A 12,356-nucleotide genomic window follows, 5' to 3' on the forward strand; every position below is an offset into this window, starting at 1 on the left:
ACCATAATCGAACAATGCACTGTTATCATACCAACTGTCACCTGTTAAATAAAATAAATAGATATTCTGTTAGGTATTGGGGACTAATTGGGACAATACAAAAAAATAAACAAAGATCACAGCGAACTTAATACTAACAGACAACTTCCTTAGATGTATTTCATACAATACAACACCTCAAATTTTTTTATGGGCTCTTGGTTTATTAGGATGCCTGCCCATTGAAGCGAAGCGCAAAGAAACGTGCATGCTTCGACCAATCAAATTATTGAGAGATGAACTGATAATTTTATTATTTCATCGATCTGTCTGCTGTAGGGTTAGTATTTCTGTTTTCATAGTAATTTTTACGCATCACCCACGTTGATAGAATTCGAGTCTCAAAACACTATAATGTTAAAGTAAAATGGACCAACCAAGTTCATCCATGGTACTGAATGCATGACTTTCAAGGTCGAGATTCGACAAAGAATTGATGTTTAGTAGGTAGGTATTTTAAGTTTATTTTATTTATTTGACAATAATGCAGCATGTTTGTGTATACTACCTACTATCATGATGGCATAACCACAAAATTTTAATTTCTTTTTATGGTGGCTCCCTCAAATAAAAAATCTTGGTGATTATGTTCAAGTAATGTAACCTCTATGGTGTTTTTTTTTTTTTTGTACATAGATGCTTCAAATCGATTTCGAGGAAAAGTAGTATGAACTTTGCCATTGTTCTTTAGGACTGTCAATTCAGTTTAGAGATTGTATTCAATTAGTTACGATGTCGAATACTATCAAAGCTATAAAACCGCATGCTAACTCGTCTTCGCTTCGCTTCAATAGACAGACACCTTTAGGCGCTATTTAAAATGGCTAAGTTAACGATCGTCCCGCGACATGTGCTAGTAATTAGTCTACTTGTTCTGTGCCTCGAGCTCTCTCTCGACGATCTTGCGGTACTCGTCGAAGCCGCCCTCGATGCTCGCGACGGAGCCGCCGCCGCACACCCACAGCTCTTTGCACACCATTCGTATTAGTCTCTCGTCGTGAGATACCAGAATAACGCCGCCCTGGAAACAAGATACAGTAAAGATAAGTATATCCAGTAAGAAGCCCGCTCCATCTAAGCTACATGAGGTAGCTTATAGAGCTGGCTTGCTAGTAGGTCTGATTGCAGCCAAGCGCTTGTATGTAAATTTAAAAAAAAAGAGCTGTGATAGCCTAGTGGGTAAGTCTGCCTTTAATTTTGGAGGTCGGGGGTTCGATCCCGGGCGCGAACCACAAAATTTTAGGGTTTGTGCGTTTTAAGCAATTAAATATCAGCTGTAACGGCGAAGGAAAACATCGTGAGGAAACTTGCATACATGAGAGTTCTCCATAATGTTCTCAACTATGTGTAAAATCTGCCAATCCAGTCAGCGAGGCAGATTATGGTCTACACCCTCTTCATTCTGAGAGGAGAACTGTCTCAGTAGTGGCTGACGACGAGTTGATCACGACGACGATGGTATCCAGTAGCCTTATTATAAGATTCTTCATTTCACCGACGTTGATAAAATTCGAGCTTTGAAATTTTGAAATAAGGACATTGCTTTATTTCAAATCTTGTAGATTACTCAAATCGCTGCACTTACTGTGTACTTAGTGATGGCTTTCCCCAGCGCTTCTATAGTCTCGATGTCCAGATGGTTAGTAGGCTCGTCCAGTACGAGGAAGTTAGGGTTGCCCATGCACATTCTCGCGAAGGCCACCCTGGACTTTTGACCTCCGGACAAGCTGGCCACGGTCTGTAACGCCAGATCGCCGCTCACGCCGAAGCTGCCCAGTTGTCTTCTGTATTCCTCCACGGTTTTACCTGTAAAATATTATGCCTTTGTTCATAGCATTGAAAATCCATACTAATATTATAAATGCGAAAGTGTGTCTGTCTGTCTGCCTGTCTGCTACGCTTTCACGGCTCAACCGCTGAACCGATTTTAATGAAATTTTGTACAGACTTAGGATACATTCCGGGGAAGGACATAGGCTACTTTTTATCCCGGAAAAACCAACAGTTCCTGCGGGACTCCAAAATACTCATCCGCTTGATCGATTCGTATGAAATTTGGTACCGAGGTAGCTTGCGTCTCTGTAATTGGCATAGGCAACTTTTCATCCCGGAAAATCAAACAGTTCCCACGGGATCTTTGAAAACCTAAATCCACGCGGACGAAGTCGCGAGCATCCTCTAGTACTAAAATATATCGAAAAAGACATGTAGCAAGCAAGCTTTTAATAATATTGCAAGTCTAATACAACTACATCGTAATGAACTATTAAACTATACTACAATGTTACAAAATCATACAAATCGTGATTCAAATAACTCGTGAATTAACTGAATTAAGTTCGCACAAAAAAAAAATTAAAGTTATATGCAACAGAGAATTTAAAAACAGGCCATATTAGTGCAAGACACCATCTTGAATATGTTACTGCGGCATTAATTCGCACAAGTACTAAGACACCTTAAATCGACGATAATCTTCTGCAGTTTGAGATTCCTACTAATATACTAGTTATACATTCGATAGTTTAGGATTTGGACTAAAATATAGTGATTTAAAAATAAATTGTAAGCACTTGAAATTGATTATCTTCAGTAGTATCGATGCTGAGGTGAAAGGTGCTGCATGATTGATTTTATCATCAGCATCTTTGTTGCCGACCTATATACAACTTTATATAACCCCTCTCATTCTAAGAGGAGACCCGTACTCAGTAGTGGGCCGGCAATGGGTTGGTCATGATGATGATGATACAACTTTATATAACAACTAGCTGATACCCGCGACTTCGTTCGCGTGGATGTAGGTTTTTTAAAATTCCTGTGGGAACTCTTTGATTTTCCGGGATAAAAAGTAGCCTATGCGCTAATCCAGGGTATAAATCTATCTCCATTTTAAATTTCAGCCCAATCCGTCCAGTAGTTTTTGCGTGAAGGAGTAACAAACATACACACACACACACACACACACATAAAAACTTTCTCCTTTATAATATTAGTGTGATGTGATAGTGTGATAGTGTGATACCTGGATAGCTCTTCTGCAGTAACTCCACGGAATTGACGTTCATGTCGAGCTGGTCGATGTGGTGCTGCGAGAAGTAACCGAACTTGAGACCGCGGTGCACGTTCCGGATGCCACTGGTAGGCGACAGGATGCCCATTATGATCTTCAGTAGCGTCGTCTTTCCTGCGCCGTTGTCACCGACCTATAACAAAAAGCCGTGGCGTTTCGTGGGTCACTGTTATATTTTAGCCCGGTCGCATATAATCAGAAATAATGTATCAGAGTAAAAAGGCATCTTCTAGGTAAATGCGTCCCATGTTAGGCCAAATCATCAAGAGTGATTGTGGTCAAGCGTGTGTCTATAATAAATTTAAAAAAAAAACCGAACGCGCGCCGGAGTTGTCTAGTTGCATACAATAAGCGAGAAAATTTAAAAGGCTTTTTCATATCTTTGTTAAAATATAAAATAAAAATTAGTTATTATTTCAATGGATTTACGATTATTATATTTTATCTCTTGAAAATCTTTGCTCTCATTTCAGTTTTTAGTAAATCTATGAGAACAATATCTATCTTTTACACTTTAAAGGCACTTTTTATTATGTACTAAAGACGAAAAAACAGCATACAAACATAACCATAATATTTTTTATTATTATTACGTAAATAATCTAGCAAATATACTTACTATACATATCCTAGACTCCAATGTGGCTCCTAGATTAACATTGTCGAATATGACCTTGTCCTTTGAATAATAGAATCCGACTTCGTTCAGTTGCAATATTGGAGGTGAGAGAGGTTCAGTCTCTGGAAACCGGAGGACCACGTCTATTTCTTTCTCAACCGGTTTCAGTTCTGGTCTAGAATTAAAAGATTAAGATTAAGAAAACTTAACTCACTTTACTGGTTTATTAACTAGTAACAACATGTCTTACTGGTTTATTAACTAGTAACAACATGTCTTACTGGTTTATTATCTAGTAACAACATGTCTTACTGGTTTATTATCTAGTAACAACTGATCCTTATAAACCAATATCGTGAGTTTAACTCATGCTAATGTTTTAATATGTAGTATCAACTCACGATATTGGTTTATTAGTTATTTACAACTCACTCTGTTGTTTCTTAAGCTTGTAACCACTCATGTTGCTGGTTTATTATCCTATAGACAAAAGATACTTACAATTTCTCCAACATTTTGAGCTTGCTCTGTACGGAGGAGGCGCGGTTGGCGTTGTAACGGAAGCGATCAATGAACTCCTGGGTGTGCGCGCGGTGTTGTTGTTGTGCCTCGTACTCACGCTGCTGGTTCTTATGTTTTTCCGTCTTGGTTTTATGGAACTGTTCATAGTTTCCCCTACGAACAAAAAATATACATTTGGAAGCCAAAAGTCATTTTTAAATGTGTTGTTAATATATCATATGTTTTTAATTGGGATATCCAACCCATAGAAGGGAAACTGTCTTAGGTAACATTAGGTTTTTTTTTGTGAAAACAATTTTCGCACAACCAATTTTTTGGTCAAGCGTGAGTTCTCCATCAAATAAACAATCCTGACCAACTCAGTTTCACGTAAGGATTATTCCATTGGATCGGAAGAAAAAAATTGGGACAGCAGAAGTTGGTTGTTCTTTATGATGACGTAGGGTGATGTCTGAGAAATGTAGCGTTATGTATAAACACCTGTATGTGTCGAGTCTCTGCGAGTGCAGATGCATGATGTCGGTGGGAACGGTGTCGAGGAAGTTGCGGTCGTGCGACACCACGAGCAGCGTGGTTGGCCAGTTCTGCAGGTAGTTCTCCAGCCAGATGATTGCCTTGATGTCCAACATGTTAGTGGGCTCGTCGAGTAACAGAAGGTCTGGTCTGTAAATAAAGATACAATTGATAAAGGCAAAATGTCATTGGACATTGACCATTTTGAGTGAGCAACCAATCACAAACAAGCCTATGTTTTCCACACAACTATATCCACAGATTCACAGAAATAAATTAGTACTGGTCTTCAACATAAAATCAAGTGATCCTAATCCTATAATATTATAAATGTGATATAATATTATAAATGTGAAAGTGTGGATGTTTGTTACTCAATCACGCTAAAACTACTGGACGGATTTGGCTAAAATTTGGAATGGAGATAAATTATACCCTGGATTTAAAACATAGGCTACTTTAGTCTGGGAAATCAAAGACTTTTGAAAAACGTAAATCCACGCGGACGAAGTCGCGGGCATCAGCTAGTATTTAATAAGTTAGTCGACTAGTAGTGCACTCTGTGGATCAATTCCAGACCCCCCAACTAGAAGGGCGAACCTTAAACACAAGGCTCTCATCACTTCATCAATATCATGTCATTATACTAACTTGGAAAACAAAGCCCTCGCGAGCGCCAGCCTCATCCGCCATCCACCGGAGAAGGTCCTGGTGGCTCGTGCCTGCATCTCTGGCGTGAAACCCAACCCACTAAGGATGATGGAGGCTCGCGCGGGGGCCTTGTCCGCCTCTATGTTCTCCAACTGTGCGTACACCTCACTAAGCTCCGTCGACAGGTTTGGGTCTGTTGATCTGGAAGAGAGTAGGTAATCTTTACGAAATACTGTCTAGATTTTTTATTCAATTACAAGTTAGCTTTGAATGCAATTGGGCCTGGGAGGTTCTTCGCTAACTCAGTGGTTATCACCAAATGAAAGGCATTTGACATTGGTTGTTTCTACTTTTTACATTGCTCCTTAACTGAGCGATATCAAAATAACATTTCGCAGCAAACCTTCAATGGATTAAAAATAAATGTCAAATGAGCTATCACTGATATAATTATCACTGAGATAGCAAAAAACCCCTTTTGAGTGATGATGGAGTCTAAGATGGAAACAGGCTAGAAACTTGGAAGGGGCATGGGAGTTTTATTAAATCCATACCCATTCTTGGTTACTACACGGCATTGACCGGAAATCTAAACCACTTGGAGGCAAGGCTTTGACGATACGCCCACCAAAGCAGAGCATTGACAGTTTAGAAATTATAAATTCACAAATTGCCCCTATCGGTAATCGTACCTGGTATGTATATAGGGGCAACTTTTAAGAAGACAGAGTTCGCCACTGCACAAAGACGGTTCTCAAATATCTAGGAATAAAGACATAGAAAGAAGAGCTTTTTTACTAGAAAATGTTGTGAAAATGTAGATTTACATACCCACTATTGATAGCCGCTGTAATTTCCTTCTCCCTTTTTATTAAATTTTCTCTAATCGTGTCACATTCTAGAACACTCTGCAACGCGATTGTATCATCGCCGGTCACCTCTTGTTCCACGTGCAATATGGAGATGTGTGAAGGTATTTTGAGCTGTTTACTCATGATCATGCGCAGCAACGTGGTCTTGCCTAAACCATTTCGTCCTACTAAACCATATCGTCTGCCAAATGCAAGAACTAAATCGGCACCTTGTAATAACACCCTGTGAACAATATTTTTTACTGTCAATATTTTTTTAAACATTGGATTACTGAAAACTGTAAATTAGATTTGGAATTAACTTCTTCTATAGTAGAAGTTTAAACTAAACTAATACTACTTTAGCCTACAAGCTAGATGGTAGTCACACTATATACCTATATATATTAATATAATAAAGGCGAAAGTTTGTATGTGTGTGTGTGTGTGTGTGTGTGTTTGTTACTCCTTCACGCAAAAACTACTGGACGGTTTTGGCTGAAATTCGCAATGGAGATAGATAATATCCTGGATTAGCATATAGGCTACTTTTTATCCCGGAAAACCAAAGAGTTCCCACGGGATTTCGAAAAACCTAAATCCACGCGGACGAAGTCGCGGGCGTCAGCTAGTAGGATTGAAGCCGTAATTTTATAACAGTGCTTTGTAGTAGAATTTTTTTTTAATTCATCACAAAAGTTCAACTCACATCTAGTAAAAGTTAAAACAGACTTTATTTACATATAGGTCCATTGCATGTGTTCCTTATATAAAGCAGTTGCTTCACACAGGAAAAACACCCGAAGCCTGAACCAGACTGCACTTGCCTAATCATTGCACCACAGAATAATATGATGTGTATCAATAATTGTGCGGATAAAATGAAACAAGAGTCACATATTAAATCTACTTAGCTTTCAAACCATTCAAAACAACATAATAGAACCTTCAAATGCATTATATTGTTGCAGTATATTATACAGAGCTTAAGCAACAATCCAAACATGTTTTCAATTGGGTTTTCCTTAACTAGTAAACATTGTAACAGTACAAATACCATCAAGGTGAACAGATTAATTGTACACTATATTCGCTATACGCTTGGTTCATGGTCATTTGCTAGAGAGATTCTAACATAAAAAATTCTACAAAAATATAAATTACTAGATGATAACTTCGCCCACATGGATTTGGATTTTAAAAATCCTGTGAAAACTCTGATTTTCTGTGATAAAAAGTAGCCCATTCCTCCGGATGCAAGCTGTCCCTGTACTTTCTTAAGAATCGGTTAAGTGGAAGGTATGTGAAAAGCTAACAAACACATAATTATGACAAACACGCTTTTGCATTTATAATATTAGTATGGAAGTATGCTCTTTTTTATTACTTTTCAGAAACTCCAAAACTTGTTAACAAATTTTAGAATGTTCTTTTTTGTACCATTGTACAAGAAATAACACTTTCAAATTTTTGTTTATTTTCATGGCAGCAATTTATTATTTATTGGAATTTTCATTATTTGTTGTTGTTATAGCAGCAATAGAAATATACATTCTGTAAAAATTTCAACTCTATTACTTTCAAGATTTACAGCCTGCTGACAGACCGACAGACAGACGGATGGACAGCAGAGGCTTAGTGATAGGATCATGTTGGCACCCTTTGAGTATGGGAACCTTAAAAACTTAATAATCTAAGGATCAATTTACCTGTCCCCATAAGCTATATCAAAGTTTTCTATCCTTATATCTTGAGTTCTGTTAGTGCCTTTAGCTTCAAGCTTGCTATCCTTCTTTGAGGTGACCTGCGATGCAGTAGCAGTTTGTAATACTGGAGCAACAACTGGGACTTTCGCATCTTTCTGCTTTTGCTGTTTTTGTTGCAGTTTTGCTTCTGCTTTTTCTAATTTTCTTGCATCTACTTTCTAAAAATAACAGATGAGCAACATGTTATTGCTACAATTTAATTTGAAAATGAAGATTTGGATACCGACAGTAAACAACCTGAAATCACAACATTATACAGAAAAGATCTAATATCTATAGCTGTTCTTTTAGACCATTGTATTGGTTGCCTGGAAGAAATTGCTAGGTTGCAATAAGGCAGTCAAATTATATTTATGCTTTTCTTTATATGTGTTCCCTGTTGATTGACAAAATATGAAAGTAATGAAGATATTGAAGGTTCCTTCTAAAAAATTAGTATTAAGTATAGAATACTTGTTACTCACTAAACTATCATCCCTTGTTTGAAGCCATATACTCTTAAGATCCTCTGTTTCCGGAACATTATTTGTCATTGATGCCAAATGAATTGGTGCATCCAGAACTTTTCTTGGTCCATTTGTGTAACTTGATTTCTCTGGTTGTAGCATGTTTAATAGTTGCTCACATATATCTCTATAAAAATAAATACTTTTATCACACAATTTTTTTTGCTTTTTTTTTTAAAACAAAATTTTCATTTTTGAACTGGGCATAAGACTAGTAAGCTGACTGAAACTATTCTATTGGTGATGGTAAGCTGAGTGAGATTATTAGATAGCAAAAATTTGCAATAAACTAGTGCAAGCAAAACTTCAGTATTAAATCATGCTTTAACATGTCATCATCTTCAAATCTTCGCCGGCTCACTACTGAATATGGGTCTTTTCTCAGAATGAGAAGGATTTGGCCATAGTCTTCCACGCTGGCCAAGTGCAACATAGAGGTAAGACACTATGAAAACTACAACTTGATATCATTTTCAGATTTTTCGGGAGACTATTCTGTTGTTACATTCAATTTTGGGCAATGTGCAAGCAGAATTTCAGTATTAAATCACATCTGTTTTAACAGGATTAAAATAAAACGAAAATGCAAACCTGATATCATCTTCTGATTTTTTAGATATTCCTTGTAAAATTTCTCCTACCGCTTCGTACACTTCTTCCGTATCTTCGAATTCTCCGGCACTATTGTCCAATATGTCTGTAAAACATTGCTAATCAATGGGGGTATTCTTGGTTGAAGATATTTAGTGTGCAGCCACTTGTACCAACACAAAATCAAGTTTTGTTTCGTACAAGATTGATAATAGAATAATAATTATTGAACAAGACAGTAAATCAATTATTATAAATTAACAATAAAATAAGTTTATAACCTTACCTTCAACATATTTTTTTAACTCTTCATCAATTAGAGGAAACTGACTTTTAATAAAATCACCGAAGCTAGCCATTATTATTGCAAGTAACTTGGTTTAAACCAAGAAGATTAAATTAATTCTATCATTTATTTTACGCGAAAAATAGGTAAATATCACCCGATGTCACGTCAATGGACCATAGACCACCCATAGACATAGACACAATGATGAAAATAGCATAGAGTAGGTATAATGTATATTATATAAAGGGAGCTAGTTACGAGAATATATAGGGTATTTCAAGTGTTTTTTTTTTTTTAATGCATATTAATATGGCTCTAGATTCTACTTTTTTTTAACATTAGCCTTTTATGAAAGCTCATGCTCGTTGGCTTGATTTATTAGTAAAAGGGGGATAAAAACAACGATGGTTTAACTCTGTGATTATCTATTATACTCGGCGGTGTGGCTTGTGTTCAAACTCTGTTGTATAATTTGTAATCAATGATCTGTGGTGTATTTTTTTCAAAGTCAAATCCCTCAGAACAAGTACAAGTGCCTGGTACCACAGAACAAATATGTGCCTTATTGTGATATAAACTGTAACTTGTTATTTAGAAACCTATTATATCTGTGTCAAATTCAAAGAGCAAAGGTCCAAAAAGGCTAGAACTCAGTACCGTTAGTACAACATTGAACACCGCATACATGGTTAATAGTATCGACTACTCCTGACTGCCAAGGTTAACGTATTCATCGATAGTACGAGCTAGTCCTAACTGTCAGTTTTGGACAGAACGTAGATACCATGACGATACCAACATGTGGAAACGTAGGTCCAACTTTTGTCTCACTTACACATTCACAAAAAAGTGAGACAGATATACGCTGCCATTTTGTCTAATTTGGCATATATTATTTCGTTTTTTGACGCTATTGACAGATGATTAACAGCGTGACAGTGACAGTCAAGCGACACCCACCGCATACTCTATGGTATGTTTGTCTATGGTAATTCATCTATATTCACTCTGAAATCACTAAAACACTGGTATCCAAAGCCAAATTTTCGTCAGATTAAAAAAAGTTACCGTTCTGTTGTCTGTTAAAGTGAAAATAAATAAAAGCAAACTGAATGAAAGGATTTTAATATACAGAAGTTCATTTAAATAGTTATTCAAGAACTAGTGATTATAATATATATTGTATTTAGGTGTGTAGGTACTATTTAAATAAAATGCAATGAGTACCTAATAATATCGTATGTCAGCTTTATATGTACGTTTACTGTCTCTTGATATCACGTCTACATAGGTTTTTTTAGAATAATAGCACTTAATAACTAGATTGGTATGTACTTAATAGGTACATATAACTATCTACATACCAATCTCTTGATTTGATTAAGGGAAGTGACCTAACCTATAGTGAAATCACAAGTGTAAATTAAAAATTTATAACACCCCCGACAAGTGAAGGTTACAGTAACTAGAAAAGACTAGAGATATAACTATCTACATACCAATCTCTTGATTTGAATAAGGCAAGCAAGTGATCAGGTTTCAAGAGTATCTAGTCGCTTATAGTGAAATCATAACTTCATTATTATTTTGTACCTACTTAAATAACTAGTCTATTAGGTACCTAGCATAAAATGGGTTCAAAAACTATTGAGCCATAGCCCATCACTGATTATTTAGTATATTTGTTAGACAGCTTTGGCTATTAAAATTCCAACATTTTTTTAGGCAGCTTTGGTGTTAAGATTACAACATTACATAGACTTAATCTTGTAATATACCATACAGTTTGGTTCTACAAAATTAAAAGCTAGGACTTGTGTTTAAAGTGGCAATAAAACATTTAATCTATGTATAATAGTTCAATAGAAAGGCAACCTTATATAACACTTTAATAAATAATTAAGTGATAAAGTTAACATAATCTCTTAATTTTTTTAACCCCGAACCAAAAAGAGGGGTGTTATAAGTTTGAGGTATCTATCTGTGGCATCGTAGCTCTTAAACTAATGAACCGATTTTAATTTAGTTTTTTTTTTTTGTTTGAAAGGTGGGCTTGATTGAGTGTTCTTAGCTATACTTAATCCAAGAAAATCGGTTCAGCCAATTGAAACTTATCAGCTCTTTTCTAGTTACTTGTAACCTTCACTTGTCAGGGGTGTTATAAATTTTTAAATGTTTATGCTTAGTAACTTACAAATATGCAGAATCAGGACATTGAGTTTAAGCTGTATGTCAGAATAAAGTGTATCTGTTTGTCTGTCCGCTAGCTTTTTACAGCCTACCTGTTCAACCAATTTTGAGGAAAGGTACAAGGTTCTTGTATCCCGGAGATGGACATTGCTGATGTTTTATTACAGAAAAACAGTTCCTATGGGATAAATCCGTGCAAATTAAGTTGTCATTATTATCATTTATTTGGTATGGAGTATTTGGTGTCATACTGGACTACATAGACTAGGTATCCTGGAAATCAAAGAGTTAGCACTGGATTTTTAAAACTTAAAAGGGCATCATGTAGTTATTAAATATTATAAATAACACAAGACTACTATCTATCTTAACAGATATATAGTAAAATAAGAAGAATATTACCTAATTGTCTAATTAGCAATTTAGAAAATTAAAGATCAATAATTCCTTTTTCAGTGAAACCCGAGCTTGAAAGCCTGTGGATTAGTGCCTAATCCACTTTGCTAGAAGACTGCATTGTGGTGTTCCTGCATCAAGACTACACTACAGAATAAGCTCCCATAAGCTGTCAGTGCAGTAACACTCCTGTACAATTTTGTAATAATATAAATATTTAAAATTAAATAAAATGTTTTTTTTTTCTCTTCTGTTTTATTAAGTATTAAAAAATGTTTTTATAGCTAGAACCAGCAAGAAACTCAACGGTTGCTCATTTCAAAGATTTTGATATATTGAATGAGTTATTG

The 12,356-nt window shown here is 36.0% G+C and overlaps 1 protein-coding gene and 1 long non-coding RNA gene across 2 annotated transcripts; one reads left to right on the forward strand and one right to left on the reverse strand.

Annotated features, from left to right (window-relative positions):
- Positions 1-110: 110 nt before the first annotated feature.
- Positions 111-9,606, reverse strand: LOC123880810 (ATP-binding cassette sub-family F member 3). Its single transcript, XM_045929137.1, has 12 exons — positions 9,418-9,606; positions 9,132-9,237; positions 8,499-8,667; positions 7,978-8,192; positions 6,249-6,512; positions 5,418-5,618; positions 4,734-4,916; positions 4,233-4,406; positions 3,732-3,906; positions 3,065-3,245; positions 1,625-1,845; positions 111-1,060 (listed from the first exon to the last, which is right to left on the reverse strand). Exons 1-12 carry the CDS (start codon positions 9,488-9,490, stop codon positions 905-907), a joined length of 2,118 nt encoding a protein of 705 aa, XP_045785093.1. The 5' UTR covers positions 9,491-9,606; the 3' UTR covers positions 111-904.
- A 1,076-nt stretch (positions 9,607-10,682) lies between these two features.
- Positions 10,683-12,252, forward strand: LOC123880821. The gene is made up of 2 exons (XR_006799355.1): positions 10,683-10,838; positions 12,067-12,252. It is a non-coding gene; the product is annotated as an uncharacterized LOC123880821 (long non-coding RNA).
- Positions 12,253-12,356: the final 104 nt, after the last annotated feature.

The sequence above is a fragment of the Maniola jurtina genome, chromosome 3 (assembly GCF_905333055.1).
Source record: "Maniola jurtina chromosome 3, ilManJurt1.1, whole genome shotgun sequence".
In the NCBI taxonomy this organism is placed as follows: domain Eukaryota; kingdom Metazoa; phylum Arthropoda; class Insecta; order Lepidoptera; family Nymphalidae; genus Maniola; species Maniola jurtina.